This window comes from Prinia subflava, chromosome 16 (assembly GCF_021018805.1).
Source record: "Prinia subflava isolate CZ2003 ecotype Zambia chromosome 16, Cam_Psub_1.2, whole genome shotgun sequence".
NCBI lineage: Eukaryota > Metazoa > Chordata > Aves > Passeriformes > Cisticolidae > Prinia > Prinia subflava.
Window position 1 is genome coordinate 17227541 of NC_086262.1, and position 16485 is coordinate 17244025.

The 16485-nt window shown below is 51.0% G+C and overlaps 1 protein-coding gene and 1 long non-coding RNA gene across 4 annotated transcripts in view; one reads left to right on the top strand and one right to left on the bottom strand.

The window, feature by feature from the left end:
* Positions 1-1151: 1151 nt before the first annotated feature.
* SPRY4 (sprouty RTK signaling antagonist 4) lies at positions 1152-14821 on the bottom strand. The gene is made up of 2 exons (XM_063413465.1): positions 14686-14821; positions 1152-5406 (listed from the first exon to the last, which is right to left on the bottom strand). Exon 2 carries the CDS (start codon positions 5358-5360, stop codon positions 4467-4469), a length of 894 nt encoding a protein of 297 aa, XP_063269535.1. The 5' UTR covers positions 5361-5406; positions 14686-14821; the 3' UTR covers positions 1152-4466.
* A 138-nt stretch (positions 14822-14959) lies between these two features.
* Positions 14960-16485, top strand: part of LOC134559022 (uncharacterized) — a 54922-nt gene continuing 53396 nt past the window's right edge. For all 3 annotated transcript variants that reach the window (XR_010082442.1, XR_010082440.1, XR_010082441.1), the window contains exon 1: positions 14960-15077. This is a non-coding gene — a long non-coding RNA (uncharacterized LOC134559022). The remainder of the gene's footprint in view (positions 15078-16485) is intronic.

A 16485-nucleotide genomic window follows, 5' to 3' on the forward strand; every position in this document is an offset into this window, starting at 1 on the left:
TGCAAGACATCAGTTGGTGTTGCCAAACTTTGATTTAAATTTATACATCCTGGCTCAGCCTGTTTGTTAAAAAAAAAAAGAAAAACCACCCCCAGCATAACAAATTCAGTATCTTTTCCTTATTGTAAATTTTTTGGCATCAGGTGTCATGATCTGCACAGTGTAGTTATTGTCTCTTTATCTGATCCATTGACTAATTCAACATTATTGTTTCAATAATATTATTTCAGGCCAGGTAACACACTTGGGTTACCTCTGTGATGACACAAAACATGGCACAGCTTTCCAGTGAGTCACAGCTCCACAGTGTGTGCAAATAAATAACAGGAATGGTGAAAAATAACCCGGATCCTGTATTTTTAGCAGTCCAGTGTGATGCTGGTGACACATGAGGAGCTGGGGGCAGGAAGGGTGGTGGGTGGGAGCCCCAGGATGTGGCTCAGGGGCTGAGTAGGGTCTGAGGAGTTGGTTCTTGACAGCTCCTTGCCCTTTCCCATGGAGGTGAGGGAATTCTGGCTGCCCCCTTGTCTGGGGGGACCTTGGGGTGGGCTGGCCAGGGCTCTGTGCCCACCCTCGGCCCCAGTGGGGCTGTTTGGTGTGGGCAGCACAGCTCTGCTCCTGGGAGGGAGAAGCAGCAGAGCTGGGAGGGGTCTGAGGTGCTGAGGGGGGCTCTGTGGGATGGGGTTGGCACAGCCCCTGTGTGCTGGGGCTGCTGACTTTGTGGCTGGTTCTCTTTGGTGTCACCCCTTGTCACACTGAGGGCTGAGTCCCTGGAAGGAGCAGCCCGACTTCCAGGCTGGCATTTGTTAGAGGTGCAGGAAGGGAGAGGATTGCTCCTGCAAGCTCACAGAGCTGGGTACTCCTCCCCACTGAGGTGCTGGCTCTCTCACTGCGGGTGATTTGAGGGACAATTAATTAATGAGCCCCTGATGAGCCAGGCTGTGGGGCAGAGCAACCCCAGCATCACCCTGAGCTCCTTGGCAGGGCTGGAGAGCATCAAATTCTGTGCTACTCTCTCTTGTATTTTTAGAATAATTGCTATAACTATTCTTGGGATTTTTTTTTAAAAGAACCACAACAGCCATTTATGTATTTAACAATATATATTTATATATATATATATAATTTCTAGATCAGTACATTCATCAGTACTTGTTTTTCTTCACAAACAGAAGAACTCTTACAATAGTAGACTTTCTAAAATAAATACTATTAAAATAGAGCTTCAAAATAAATATTCTATACAAAGAAAAAAACCTTCTGTGGTAACTTTTCAGGGTGTACATGTGAAGGGGTGGTAAGAGGAGAGGGGGAAATGTTTCTCAGAGTGTCTGAGCATGGGAGGGGAAGGGAATACCCAGTGCTGGGAGGGGCAAGGGCTCATCAGGGTGGCAAAGCCGGTGCCCAGGGAGCACCAAATGTGGGATCTGCTCCTGGCACCCTGTAGGCAAGGGCACAGGGCTGTGGTGAGGGTGTGTTTGCCTTTTGGGGCAGCTCTGCTCCCGCTGGGAGTGTGGTGGGGCACTGCCAGCACCCTCAGGTGCCCCCTCTTTGCTGTCTGGGCTGCTGTGTGAGGGCAGGGGCAAACCCTGGCATGAAGCTGCTGCAGCAATCAGCAATGCAGTGCCCTGCCATCCTCCTCCAGAGCATGGCACCTGTCCAGGGGCACCAGCCCTGCCCTCCTGCCTCCAGGGTGTCCCACCCCAGTGCCAGGGCTGGGGAGGTTGGTGCTTGTTAGCAGCTGTCCCTTCGTTAGCAGGGGGACCTGAGCGTGGCAGGAGGGCAGAGCTGTGGGGCTGTGACATAGGGACACACCCCTGGCACATCTCTGGGGTGGCAGCAGACCCGAGTACCTTCAAAGGGAACGGGGGATGGAATTGTTGGGGTGGGGAAGAGCGGGAATACCGACGTTACTGACGGGAGCTGTTCCCTCTGGCAGAGCCCTGGCTCGGGCCAAGCCTGGCCCTTTCCCAGCTCCAGACAGGGCTCAGCACCTTCCTGCCAGGCCCTGGGCTGGGAGCTGCTGGGGCAGAGCCCAGCGCCGTGCTGGGAGCTGGGGGGGAGGGAGGGTCACTCTGCTACACTGACCACTGCTCTAACACGTCCACAACGCTTGGCGGGCTCCAGCACGGCATCGTCGGCTTACAGGGCTTAGATATCAAAACAAACCAACAGAGAAATAGTTTACAGCTATGTACAATGGGAGGAAACCCGGCTGGGGTTGCTGGGAGTATGTACATGAGTGTAGATTGGCACGGTGGCCACCACTCCAGCAGTGCCTTTGCTCACGGGGACCGTGCAGCCAAGCCATGGGCTCTGCCAGTGCGGATTTTCAGCACAGATTCCCCGGGAACAGCCAGGGACAGAGGGTCAAAAAGGCAAAGCAGCCGTGGGTGGAGGCCACTTGGACATGTGTGGTCCCCACAGAGGAGGGCAGCAGCTAAATACCTCTCCTGCTGCCTTTTCTAGCTTGCTTGTATCTTAGGAAAATTATTTCTCTTATTAAATACAGTATCTTATACATTCAACCAACAGTTCAGCTGGTTTGGGGTTGGTTTTCCTTTTACCTTTTCCCCTCCAATTTGTGCAAGATAATAAATACAGCTCTGGATCCCCACCTGCTTCCTGGTGCCCACATACAGTTAACAAGAGGCTACCCTATAGGAACTGGTATCTGGTAACAGACATTGCATCCTTTTTTCTATGATTCAGCATGTAGGAGCTAGCAAATGTCATAAATAGAAAAGCTTGATGGTTTTGTTTTGTTTTGTTTTTTTTCAACTCCCCCATTCAATGAATATCTAGAATTCAATTGAGATAAACCCCAAGCCATCCAGCTGAGCTGAATTCTGAAAACCAAACACACCAGAGTCCCATCAGGACGCCCCTGCCAGCCCCTACCCGTGGGATTCCTGGAAATGCTACATGAGCTCTGCCTATTGCTTATCTAATTAGGGATGACATTTCACTGTCACTGCTGTGCACTTGCTGAGGAAATCTCCTCTAATTAAAAACACCAAGAGAGACTAGGTCAGTTTTCTGCATGCAACAAGTACCTACCTACTCATTAGAGTGTTGCATGTTTGGACCAAGATTCTTGTTTAGCACCTTGTAGTTGTCGAGACAGAGGGGTTGCAGCATCCTTGGGGAAGGTGGAACCAGCCCTAGGATGAGTGCACGGACAGAGCAATATTTGCGTGCTGAAAACCACGGGTCCATTCGTTAACTACGCTCTCTTCCTGCCCCTGGCTTTCCCTAGTGTGTGTTAACACTAAAATAAACACTAAAAGCATTCTTTACATTTAAAAAGACACTTTTGTACAGAAGAGGCAAAAGTCAAACAGCAGCAATAGGGGTGGGGGGATGCGCTGTACTTCAAGCAAATGCCGTTCACCCCCACGACAAAAACAAATCTTAATATTGAATGAGCAAAGAAGAGCTTGTTCCAGGAGGGGAGGTACTGGGTTGAGATCCCTAGAAAAATACATCTATGTGCATCGTACACTTAGGTTTGTGTGACTTCTTACCAGAGCTCAAGAGGTTTAGAGAAACAAACCCCGCCCGTCTTTCGCGGCTTGAGTTACATCCCTTGGCTCCGGCAGCGGGAGCGGGCCGGGAGTCGGGGTCGGCCCCGTCCTCGGGAGAGAGGGGCTGTTCTGGGGATGGAAAACTCCTGTTCCATGGAGCGAAACCTGACGCCACGGTTCAGCTTCCAGGCAGGAGGAGCCGGTGTTGATGGAACTGCCTGAGCGCATCCTGCTGCGGTTCCTCCCGGGAGGAGCAGCCCTGCTACCAGCTTGCTTTGGGAAGAGGGTCCAAACCAGTGGGGCCGGGTGGGATGCGCCCAAAGGGCAAAAGACCCTTCAACAAATGAAATGTAGCTTCGCTTCTGGTCCAAAAATCTTTGAGGGACTCGGAAAGCTTTTGAGAAACACATACTTTGTGTGCAACCAGCCCTTGGAGTGGTGTCTAGGAGAGAAGGAGGGTGGAGGAGTTCCCCCATCACCTTCAACAGGCTGCTGGGAGCGAGCTGGGGTTTGGAAGGAGACAGGAAACAAGTAGCCTGCCCTGAATTCAAATTCAAAGCAGCTTTTTGCAGCTGGGAATGGGGACTGGTTGTGAGGCGGTGCCTGCCAAGCGAGCAGTTAATGGTTCCTGTGGTGTGCAGGCCTGGTGAGCAGCCATCCTCCAGGCTGGGAGTTTTTCAGCAGCTGTACTTCATGATGTACATGGGTTTGCAGCTTTCACTCTGCATTATTACCATTCCTCCTTTGGCCCCATCTATTTAAACTGCGACCGGTTCCAAAAACCCTGAATAACCCAAAGTGCTTCAGTTTGTGGAAATAGTTGCTTCTGCTTTCTCCAAAGGCAAGAGGCTAACGCTCTCCTCAGAACACAGGTTATCAAAATGAGCCAACACCACCCTGCTCCGCAGAGCATCCTCCCAGCTCCGTCCTCCCAAGCTATTAAAAGGGCTTTTCTGCCCCTTTGCTCTCAGGCAGCGCCTTGCAAATGACACTGTTTGTGTTTTTGCACCTGCACCCGGGCCGGCTGACGTGGTCGTAGCACCGCTGGGACAGCTTGACGCAGCCGGTGGCGGGCAGGTAGCAGAGCAGGCAGGGCAGCACCAGGGACAGGGCGCCCATGAAGGACCAGCGGGCGCAGCAGTTGGAGTGGGAGCAGGAGCAGGGGTGGTCGGCGCACGTGCCCTCGTCGTCCTCGTTGGTGCAGTGGTAGAAGACGCCCTTGACCAGGCACATGCAGGTGGAGTAGTTGACCAGGTTCTGCGCCGAGCACAGACACTCCTGGTTGCACACCCAGCACGACGGCAGAGTCCGGGGCAGGGCGCACTCCTTGCACTTGCACTTCCCGCAGGCCTCGCACAGCAGGAAGTGCTTGTCCAGCTCCTGGGACACGGGGCCCTTCAGCTCCAGGGGTTTGCAGTTGATGGCCTTGGGCTGGATGCGGACGGCGCGGGGCGACGACTGCTCTGCCACGGGCACCGGGGCCATGTGGTCCAGGAGCCTTTGGTCTGAGGACGTGCTGCTGCTGCTGCTGATGGAGCTGGGGCGCCCGCTGAAGGAGATCCAGGGGTGGGTGACGTCCTGCTCGCAGCGCTGTGGGTGCTGGCTGCTCAGGCCCAGTTCGTGGGGGGCTCGCGGGCGCTTCTGGGCCGGCGGCTGGGAGGCGCCGGGGTTGTCGGTGTAGTCGTTCTCCACGTGCGTGGTCTTCATCTGGTCGATGGGCAGGATGGTCAGCGGGTGCTGCAGCCGCCCGTAGGGGACCCGGCTGTCCAGCAAGGGCTGCACCATCGCGGGGTTGGGGACAACGGTGATGTTGTGAGGGATCCGGGGCTCCATTGGGAAATCGGTCTGGCTGCTGGGGAAAAACCTGTGCTTAAGTGTCCTGGGGGAAGGGGAGGAGAAAGAGAAAGGGTGGGGGAAAGAGAGAGAGTTATTGCAGTGTCCTGCAATCGCAGCCCAAAAGGGCTCCTTGCTGAGGCTGTTGTCATGCTGAAGGTCTTGGAAGGCAAACCTGTGTCCAAGGGAGGCAGAGCACCCAGGCACAAAGTGCCTCACTCCCCCTTTGCTACCGTGTCCCTCTCCCTGACCTTGGCCATCTAGAACTCTTCCAGCCCTGGGAGGGCTGCGGTCACTGCAGGCTCCTGTAGTGCTCACTCATGTTTTTACTGAGGGAAAGCACATCTTGGGGATACTGGTGTATATTCAGATGTGGTTTTGTCAGCAAACTTCCTGGAATGACTTCTCTAAACTTTAGAGGTTTTCCCCCATTGACTCTGATCCCTAAAAAGCCTGGTGCAGGACTGTGGCTCGGGGAAGCACTGGCCTGGTACAAAGTGCTCTGCTTCTGAGTGTGAGGCTGAGCACCCCACCCTGCTAACCAAGGCTCTGCCTGAGGGAGCATGGCTCGATTGTGGGGAGGAAGTGTCCCCTCTCCATCAGGAGCCGCTGGTTCCAAAGGCTCCTTCACCCCTCCCACGGGAGGTGGAAGTGCTTGCTCAGCACCTTGTCTGGTGGCAAACCAGGGTGGGAGCCACGGGTGCAGCTCCCGGGAGAGCACCCGCATGGCTCAGGCTGGATGCATCCCCTCGCACAGGTAATGGGAGTCGTGCAGCCACTGAGGGCACTGGTGTTTAGTGAAGTGCTGTTTACCAGCCGCTCTGGCTGAGCCGTCACTGCCGCAGTTTCTAATTTCATTGGAAGAGTGCAATTTATCCTGGAGTCAATCCAAGGATTCAGCAGTGGCGTAGGACAAGAAACCACAGGAAGTAACTAAACTTAAATCAAAGAACGGAAACGACTCGGTTCAAATTTAGAAAGTGCACATTGTTTTCTAGTAGATGTGCCATTTCCTCACGGGGTGACCTTTATTCATAAATAATATAATGCTGGAGATCAGTTGAAAGAAGGGGTGAGTAAAGCTTTGGTTGCAGGAGGGGAAAAGCTGCTGGTATCAAGAAAAAGGAAGTAGTGAACAGCTTAAGGCATTGCCAGTTGTTTATGTTCAACAAACAAATTAACCTTCTCCAACAGCCTGAAAGATTTGGACTTGGCAGCAGTGGTTTAACAGCTGGGCTTGATGATCCGAAAGGTCTTTTCCAACCTAAATGATTCTGTGATTCTGGGACTTTAATATTACAGTGGGAAAAGGGAAAAAAAACTGCATCCAGCTACAACCAAAAAATGCATGAGAAGTGTGTGTGTGAAAATGTGTGTGCACTTCTGCAAGAGCCCATCTCCCCTAAAATGAACAGGACACCTCAAAAACCGGAGCAAGAACTGATTCCGCGTTCTTGGAAGAAGAAAGGGAAGCCCGTTTTTACCCGCCTGAAAAATGCCACCAGAGTCCACTCGTATGTGTGTGACTCTGTGCTTTGATGGATCGCTTGGCACTGGGGGCTGGAGAGGTGCCAGTTCCCGGGATCAGTGGGAGGCGGGCGAGGCCGCAGCGCGTGGGCAGGACGGCACATGCCGGGTCCGGCGCCGCATCCGGCCCCTTTGTCCCCTGCGCCACACCAGCAGGAAGAAATGCTCCATTAGCAGTAATGATGATTATTGTCATGCAGCCCTTATGCTGCTTCTCTTCCCCGGTTAAAATTCTCTGCTGGGTCATAGCCATTCATTTGGACTTTTTTTTTTTTAATTTCATTATTCATAGCTCATTGACATCCTGACTGGAGGAACAAGAGAGTTTATAAAGCATCTCCTCCTAGTTACTGTATGTAAAAAACAAAGAGAAGCAATGATTCTGACAACTATGGGGCGTGCAGAGGGAAAAGAACTTGATTTTCTTTTGTGCATCAGAATCCAGTGTCATGATATAAAAAGTATTTGCTGCAAGTCAGAGTTTAGCAAAATCATCAGTTCTGTATCGGCTGCGTGTTACATTTGCAAGGAGACTTTGATTCCACAGGGTTTTTTTGGGTTTGTTGTTTTTTTTAAGGAGAGAGATGCAGCTGTTTTGGTTGCCAAGAGTAAGTGCAGCAGAGCTGATCTTAGAGGGAAGGTAGCTGGAGGAAATGGTGGCAGCGCTGCAGGGTGCTCCAGCCTTCTGCTCCTCCCGCCAGCGCTGCCTTCGTGGCCTCTCCAGGGCTCTCTGCTCACTCCCACTTGTTACCAACTGCTCCACTGGCCAGATTTCCACTGGATCCACAGAGAACCATTTATTTTGAGGTGCCCTGTGTGCCAGCACGTGTGTGGAGCAGAGCAGAGCTGCTCAGGGCAGTGAGCTGCTGCCGCCTGTCCCCAGGGTGGCACGTGGAGGGTGCTCTGCATCACTGGTGGCACCCTGGGGCCCCTGGAGATGGCACCCAGGCTTTGCATTAACTCTGCAGGGGCCCAGTCTGCCACGGCCCAGGGCCAATGATGCCATCACACAGAAATGGTGTCACCAGATTAATTTGGGGAAGGATTAGAGCTCCTCAAACACCCCCGTGCACAGACGGGGCCTCGGGCAGGCAGATGTTAAAGATGGCTTATCTGAGATAATGCTAATCAAGATTTCAGTTAATTACCACAGAAAGGAGAGGGACCCTGGACTAAACACCACACATCAGGGAGTTAATGATAGAAGCTTTTCATCCTCTGTTTTTGCTGTAATACAGTTTCAAATTGTCTTTTTAATAGACAAACTATTGAACTCAAAGACCCTGCAGATATCTGGGCACAGGACCTACTTGGAAAAAAGCTGTGGAGGGAAAACAGCCAAATAAGACCCAGCTCTCCCAGCTCCCAGACCCCTGCTCTGGTCACAGTGTCTCTCTGGCTCAGGATTGCCTTTAAACCCCCAAGGATGTGCACCCTGACAGGTTTTGGTGCTTGGACACGTGGTCCTTCCCTTTCTGCCCTGCCCTCCCTCTCCTGAGCAGAGGCGTTCCAGAGTTAACTGCTCTCCCCTTTCATGCCACTCTGAACAGACAAATGTTTCTGATATTTATGGAATTTTCCAAGGACCATGACCACATTGCTGCTGCTGGCCTTGTCACCAGAAGTTCCAGCAGTGCAGGGAGATCTCTGGTGACAGATCCAGGTCGAGCACCTCGAGGGCTGAACTCAGAGTGAGCTGGTGCTGGCCCCTGCCAGGATGCTCCTGTCCCCTGGGACCTGCCCAGGTGCCAGCCATGGCAATATTTCGTGGTGTGGCTGCCCCAGTGTTTGTCTGTGTGCTGTGAGCCCCTCTCTCTCTGCTGCCTGTGCTCCGTGTCTGTGTCCCAGGACAGGGGAGCTCCAGGGAAGGGCCCTGGGCACACAGAGCTCCTCCTGTCCTGGCAGAGAGGAATCCAGTCCACCCTCAGGGTAAGGGTTTGTGCTGGGGCAGAAGGAAATCAAAGGCAGGCTGCTCCTGGGGAGTGTCACAGGCTGAGCTGTGCCTGCCTGGTACCTGCTGGGGCCCTGTGACTCCCCTGGATCATCCTCCAGACATCACAACTTGACCTTTTCTGGCTGATGTGTACCCAGGGGCAGGGCAGAATTCCCTTCACCTCATCCCCAAAACCCACCACACACGTGGGGTGTTTGCTCACAAGGGTAACATTGCCCTCAGCAGCAACACTGGCATCTTATAAACTGAATTTATAAAGCTTATCCCAGCCAGATCCCAAATCAAAATGAATGTTTGGGGTAACCTGGCAGAACTTGAGACCTTGAGAAAAGACAAGAGCTGAGGGGTGTAACCTTAGGGATCTTTGTTGTCCACTGCACTAATCCTGACTGTAAATTGCATTTCAATTGAGGAAAAAAAGCCATAGAGCACACAAAATTAATTCATTTTTGATCAGAGGTAATTACAGATGTATTACAGCATTAACACAGGCACAAATTCACTGGCTGCAACTGTACAGATAATTTTCTTAAAGTGGGCAACAGGAAGAAAAATTCATGACTGTTTTTACATAGGGAATTTTTCATTCTTTAGAGGCAAACAATGAAGTCCTTTTCAAGGCAGCAAACTCCCATGTAGAGACAAATTTCTCTTCCCCCATGACTGTAGAGTCACTCACCACATACAATTTTCAAGTCAAAATATACTTCCTTCCAAGGGAGTAAAATTGGACTCAAAAGTCAAGTTCATACACGTGTTGCAGTGTTTGTTCCATCTCTTCATCAAGATATGGCCAATTTAAAATTACTGTTGTACTGGGTAATTGCAAGTCCTAAAGCTGTAGGAAACCAACTGTTATTGTAAAGTGTTTTGGCATTATTTCAGACTCAAAAGTTTTACAGGATTTTGAAATCAGATGAAATTAAAACAAAAGCCACTTTATGTTTTAATAGGATTTTGGATTTGCCTACATAATTTTAGAGAAAGCTACATCCTTGTGGGCAATTCCATGAGAAAGTCACATAAACCCTCAGGAAAACTCATTCTCATTAATGTCTTCAGAACAGAAGTTTTGAGATAATGAGGTTCTAATATCTTTATTTTCGGAGTGGAGTTGGACAACAAATCTTCCAGTAACTGAAAACCAAAATGGACCTTGACTTAAAAATGCAGTGAGTGCAGAAATATACAATGTCCATAACTCTCTGAGTCACCCATTGGTTAATGATTTTAATAAGCTCTTTCTCACATGTTTAACAATATTCTAGATGTTTGTGGTAATAAAAGAATAACGAGAATAAGGGACTTAAGTCCGGAGGAGGATCCCATGTGGAAGCAATCCTGGACAAGCTGGGACTGCCACATCCCCAGTGCAGTCAGCAGGAAAATGGGAAGAGCTTCCCTGAGCTCCTCCTCTGCAGCCAGCACCAGGTACAAGGTCCCACGGTTTTGCCCAACCCTTTTTGGACACGAGAGGCTGCCATGGAAATGCCTAAAGGGAATCTCAAATGTCACAGAAACCCAAAAATCCCTGAATGTGCTGCTTGGGGTGTGTTTGCTGAGAGACCCCGGCGTGGGCAGGGAAGCGATGCAGACACCAAACCCCTTCTGTCCTTTGCCAGCTGCGTGCACCAGATCAGGGGCCACTTATCTCTCTCTGATTAATTACACCTTAATTACACCTCATGAGCAGCCTGTCCCTTCTGCTGTGTCTGACAGCACCAGAGGCAGGCAGAGCTGTTTGCCTCAGCAAACCAAGGCTCCTCCTGGGGCTGCTGGCACTGGGTTGTTCTCCCCATGTGCTGTGACACCACTGGTGGCTCCTTTCTGGAGCCTGGACTGTGCCCTGGAACATCAGGGACTGCTGAACCTGCCACTGGTGCTGTGCTGCCCATGCCAGGGGCTGGTGGCCACCTCTAGGACCAGGATATATATTATAAATTAAAATAGTTATAGTGGTGCTGGGTGTATGGAGAGCACTGGTGCACAAAAAACCACCTTCTTATAATAGAATTGTTCAGGTTGGAAAAGACCTATGGGGTCATCAGGTCCCACTGGAAACAGAAAAAAGCAAATTTGATGCTCCAACAGGAATTTTCAATCACAGGTTTCCAAGAATTCTCCAACTATTGACGCATGACAAGCTTTTGTGAAGAAGGGATGGAGAAATTGCCAAGGATGGATGAAAGGCTGAGCCCTGCACCAGGACAGGGTAAGAGCTGAGCTGCACCTTTGGGATCTGCTTTGGGTCAAACCACACAATTCTGAATCTTGGCACCTCCAGAGGGATCACACCTTCTCTTGGTTACTGATACTAGGCCTGGATTAGATTAAATTTTAGGAAGGAATTCTTCCCTGGCAGGGTGGGCAGGCCCTGGCACAGGGTGCCCAGAGCAGCTGTGGCTGCCCCTGGATCCCTGGCAGTGCCCAAGGCCAGGCTGGACAGGGCTGGAGCACCCTGGGACAGTGGGAGGTGTCCCTGCCATGGCAGGGGTGGCACTGGATGGGCTTTGAGGTCCCTTCCAGCCCAAACCATTCCTGGCTCCATTATCAATGCAAAAGTTGAATTAGTTTCTGGAAGAGTTGTGACAGTCACTCACTGACACAGAGGCAGCAAGAGCTGCAGTAAATGCACTGCAGAAATTGGTTTGTTTTCTTTGCTGTATGGGACACAGGAACTTCTGAAAATACAGTGCAAGAGGAAGAAAACAAGAAAAGCATAGAATATTTGGTCTTAATTCAGGAAATTATCATGATGGAAAGCAATACACTTGGAAGCAGTATCGTGCCAGGGGTGGGCAGACACATTTCAGGGCCTGTGCAAGAACAGCTCAGATCTGATCTGGCACGAGCACTCTGTGTGCTCTGGGTTGGGGTAAAAAGCTCCCCTAAAAGTGTTGGGCAGAGCTGCAGCTGAGCATTGGGCAGGGCAGGGTGCTCAGGGACAGGACAGGGTGCTGGGGGACAGGACAGGGTGCTGAGGGGACAGGACAGGGCTTGCTCCCACCCAAGTGATCAATAAAGGATTTGCTCCCCAAGGCCCAGCAGAGGAGCTGGGGACAAGGGAACAAATTCTGCCCCTGCCTTTGTTAGGGATTAAGGACATCCTCCTGTCCAGGCCTTCCAGCAGTGACACTGCTCCTGGTGCAAGCCAAAGGGCTCAATTAAAGCTTTTAATGAGGAAGACTACACTCAGAGGTGGTTAAAGGAGACCTTGCAGCAAGCACATGTTTTTAATGTGGGATTAAGAATAATTCATAAGGTTGGAGTTCATTAAGACTGAGTTCAGCTGTCTGGATTTTGAGTCAAGCTGTAAATGCTTCAAAAAAAAAAAGGAAAAAAAAAGCTTTCCCCCCCTGAAGTCTGTATTAATATTGACAAAATATTGACATTCATTCTTTTTGTTCCCCTCCTTAGCAGCCTTATCTAGCTAAGGCCAGCTAGAATCTTCTCTACAAGTAATAAGGCAGGAAAAAAAATTTAGAAAGCTGATTAGGGAAACCTGCCATTTTTAAAACGAGACACTAAATTCTTGCCAGAGCGTGGAAATTCAGGAGCTGGGAAATGAGACCTGGAGACTTCCAAGGAGCTGTCTCTGTCCAGCTAAAGTCTGTTCCTATGGTGCGAGTGAATAAAGCACATTTTGGCCCACTAGCATTCAGATCTCTGGGGACTTGGATTTCTCAGTTAAAGCCTTTTACTGGATGAAAACATTTATTTTAAGGACAGAAAACCGAGCTCGGATATGATCTATTAAACTAATGGTGCAAAATGATAACCTTATTAGAAGGATTGTAGATTTTCTTGAGGGAATACATTGTACTGCATTCGAAAAGGATAAAAAAACACTTGTGCAACTGTTTGCCTATAAAAACACAGCTTTTACTACTGGGCCAAAGTTGGAAACTTGTATAGCAATATAATGAATTAATTTTTTTCTTTCACATTTAATTTTTTGAAAACGGTCAGAACTGGTTATTAATTATGGCTGAAGTGTTGTAAGGGATGTGAATTTTATTTCACTAAAGTCTGAGAACAGAATTCTTTTTTTGGGGGTAGGAATTGCTTTTTGAGATGTTGCATTTCCCAGTACGATTTGGGAATTAGTCATGATTCCAGGAAACAGCTTTTGTTTTGCTGTCTCAGGAGGAGAACAAATATTTTCTCCCCTGCACATACCTCATAGAGAATTTCAAAAGGACTGCAGCATTCAGAAATGGTCCTTTTAATTTTATAATCCCAATATAGAGTCCCTTCCAGCAAGGGAAAGCACAGCAGCCCATGGAAAAGGGCACATTTATCAACGAGACATCCCCAGTGGGGTTCCAATAACTGGGAACAACCCCTCCTCCTGCTATCATTCATTTTTATATGGACAAGGGGGAAGCCAGTCATCGGGATCATTGTGATTCCGTGCACAAATTGGAGCTTTATTCTTCAACCCAAAATAAAGGCAGAGAGGGGAAGCTTGAATATTGGGAAAGCTGCGTTTCTCTTCCCCTAATTAAACAGCAATTTCTTGCCATCCTGTCCCCTTGGCATGGCATGGAGGAAAGGCAGCAGCTGGAGAAGTTTTAAAGAATCTAGAACGTGCCTTTTCCACCCTGGATAATGCAGGGATGCTTTTCCTTGTCCCTTTCATTCTCTCCTTCACCCTTTAAAGAAAAACTTGGGGCTAGAAAAGCTTTAAATGAGGAAATGAGACCCTTGGTTGCTGGGGGTAAAAGAGGGAAGCCCTTTCCCCCGTGATATTCCTTTGCACTGCCATTTCCAAGGTCTGCATTCCCAGCCCTGCTCTCCTCTAAGACCTTTGTGCCTTTTCTGTGCCCCTTTCTGCTTTTTCCATTCCCCTCCTGATAATGAATTTTCAGAACATGTCGTCTCTAGGCTTGTCTTTCTCCTGTGACGCCAGGACTGGTACCAGAAAATAAAATCCTGGCTTATCTTTGCTACGCAGTTGGCAGAAAAGAGCAGCCAGCACAGGTTTTTTCCTCCATATATAAAATAATTCATATATTGATGAAGTTATTCCAGGTACACATTTTTATTACTCATCTAGCCTTTAAAATACAGCATCCATCCAGATTTAAAACAAGTGTACAGCAAGGCAGGGAAGAACAGGGATGGAATAAGGCACTGAGGCCAAAAGAATGAAAAAAAGACTTGTATGAAATAAAATGCTGGAGAGCAAAGGTCATGCAGGAAAGGTCTGACACACGAGTGGCTGATTTCTGAAGTGTCCTATTATGGAGACAGCTAAAAACTACTTGACACTCACAAGACAGGGGTTTGGTAAAGAGAGGAAATGCGGAAAACCCATTCCAATGCAAGAAAGACCCAATTCTGACTTGTCAGCCCAGGTTGCCATATATTAATGCTCCTTTTTGGAGGAGGAAGAAGGGATGAAGGAGAAGACATCCCATCAGCAGGAAAAAAGCCACTTATTCTGCTGTAAAAGCCTGCAAACAAACCCGACCCAAGTGTGCTGAAACCTGCCTGCCATATATGTACAGCAAATGCAGATGTTGATGGGAGAAGGCAGAAAAGAGGTTTAAATCAGAGACGCAGGGACACAAATGGAAATTCTGCGAGAAACAGGATATTTCTCAAGAATGCCAAGTCTCCTCCAGGCTGGGAAGCACCAGGCAGCTCTCCACTGTACATAATTATAGCTAATCACTGTGAGAGAAGTCATAGCCAGAAATATGCTCCTGATCAGTGATCTGTAAGGAGCAGCCGAACACATCCAGAACGAGCGCAGGATTTTCCCTCGGGGAGCAGGCTTGGCTTTTCCTACTTAAAACATTTTACCAATCGCTCGCAAAGCACCGATCTCGCACTTACTTTAAATAATTCGGCTAGGACCATGTCTCCATGGGCGGGTTAGTCCCGGACGCGGGGCGGGCGAGGGGCCGGAGCGGAGCGGGCTGCGGGGCTGCGGGCAGGACCTGCGAGCGCGGCGCTGTCAGCGGCGCTGCGCCCGCCTGCCTGGGAAAATGGCTATTTTATGAATGGGAGGGCAGCGGCCGCCGCTGCGCCTGCGCGGCCGCCAGACTCTATGAATGGGTGGGCACCGCGGCGGCACCGCGCATGCTCCGCTGCCTTTTATGAATGGGGGCTGGAGGGGAGCGCGGATGCGGCTCCCGGGGTTGGGTTTTTTTTGCCTTTTTTTTTTTTTTATGAATGAAGGGCAGCGGCAGCTGCGCATGCACCGCGCCCCCCGCCCGGGGCTGCAGGTAACGGCGGGGGTGGGGGGCACCGCGCTCCCGACCGCCGGGGGGGCACGGCCGAGCCCCCTGCCCTGCGGGCCCCATCCCGGGGAGCAGCCAGGAGGGCGTCCCCGGCCCCTCGGGCATCCCCAGCCCCCCCCGAGCGGCCGCATCCCGCCGGGAGCGCGGCGAGGGGCGGCAGCGCGGGCAGCGCTCCTGCCGGGAGCCGGGGGGGGACAGGGGCACGTTCGGCTGGAGGTTCTGGCGATCCCCGGTTTTGGGGTGCGTGACCACGAGTGAAACGATGGGAATGGTTCTCCTGTAGCTCGGCTTCGTTTCCTGGTGCTGAGAGCTGCGGCTCGCTCCTTTCGCCGCAGCATCGTCACACCCGTGTCCGTCCCCTGTGCCTGGCGCCTTGTGGCAGTATCTGGGTGAAAATGCGAGCACAGCCCCCCTCCCCTGCGTGCTGTGTGTGCAACCTGCACGTTTATTTTATGGCTCTTGTCCCCCGAGGAGGAGGGGAGGTGGGACAGCGCTGCGCAGGGTCCCCGCAGCCCCGAGCAGCCGCTCCCGGTGATTTCACGGACGTGAGGCCATTGATGCCACTCCCGGTGGTTCCATGGAGGGCCATTGATGCTGCTCCCGGTGGCATCACGGACGTGGGGCCATTGATGCTGCTCCAGCCTCGCTCCTGCCCCCGTTCAGCTCTCGGGGCGGCCGGGGAGCCTCTCCCAGCGCTGGCGGGCCGCTCCTCGGCCCGGCCTTCCCAGCCATCCCCAGCAAAGCGCTGCTCCCCGCTCCGTGCCGGGCTCCCGGCGCTGCCCGCAGCTCTGGCTGTCCCTCCGTGCCCCGGTTCGCTCGGCACAGGCACAGGCTCCGCTCCAGCTGGCGCGGGGCGGCTGCAGGTGGGGCCCCAGGAGCCTCCCGGACAGGTTGCTTTCCTGAAAATGCATTAATGATGTATTTTAATACCTGCCAGGAGTCATCTGCAGAGCACAAACCGAGGGCCGGCTCACTTCCTGCCGTATTTATGGCATGTATATTCCAAAGCTTGCACTGAAAAAACCCCGTTGTTTATTTATTGAGTGCTAATACAAACAATGTATGTTACCGCAGATACAAAGCAAGGGAGATTTCTCTCTCTGGCAAGGATCTCTCCCTCCAAGCGCTGTGCTCTGAGGCTGATCCTTTTCTTAGGTGTGTTTGTCTCTGAGGGCAGAGACGTTTCCGAGTGGGAGCCGCGTTATGGGTCAGGGGGAAATGCAATTTAACAAGGAAAGGACAGAAGATGGAGACTTCCCAAAGAACAGCTCTTCCAGAGGGTTGCATAAAATCTTGCTGGCCTTCAAATCCATCAGATTTGGTGCTTCTGAAATCAGGTTTCTATCAGAAAAGCGTGCTTTTGAAAATAAATAGAACGTGGCTGGTAAAAGTG

Coding starts and splice junctions, on each gene's coding strand:
- SPRY4 (XM_063413465.1), bottom strand. CDS start 5,360: ATGGAGCCCCGGATCCCTCACAACATCACCGTTGTCCCCAACCCCGCG.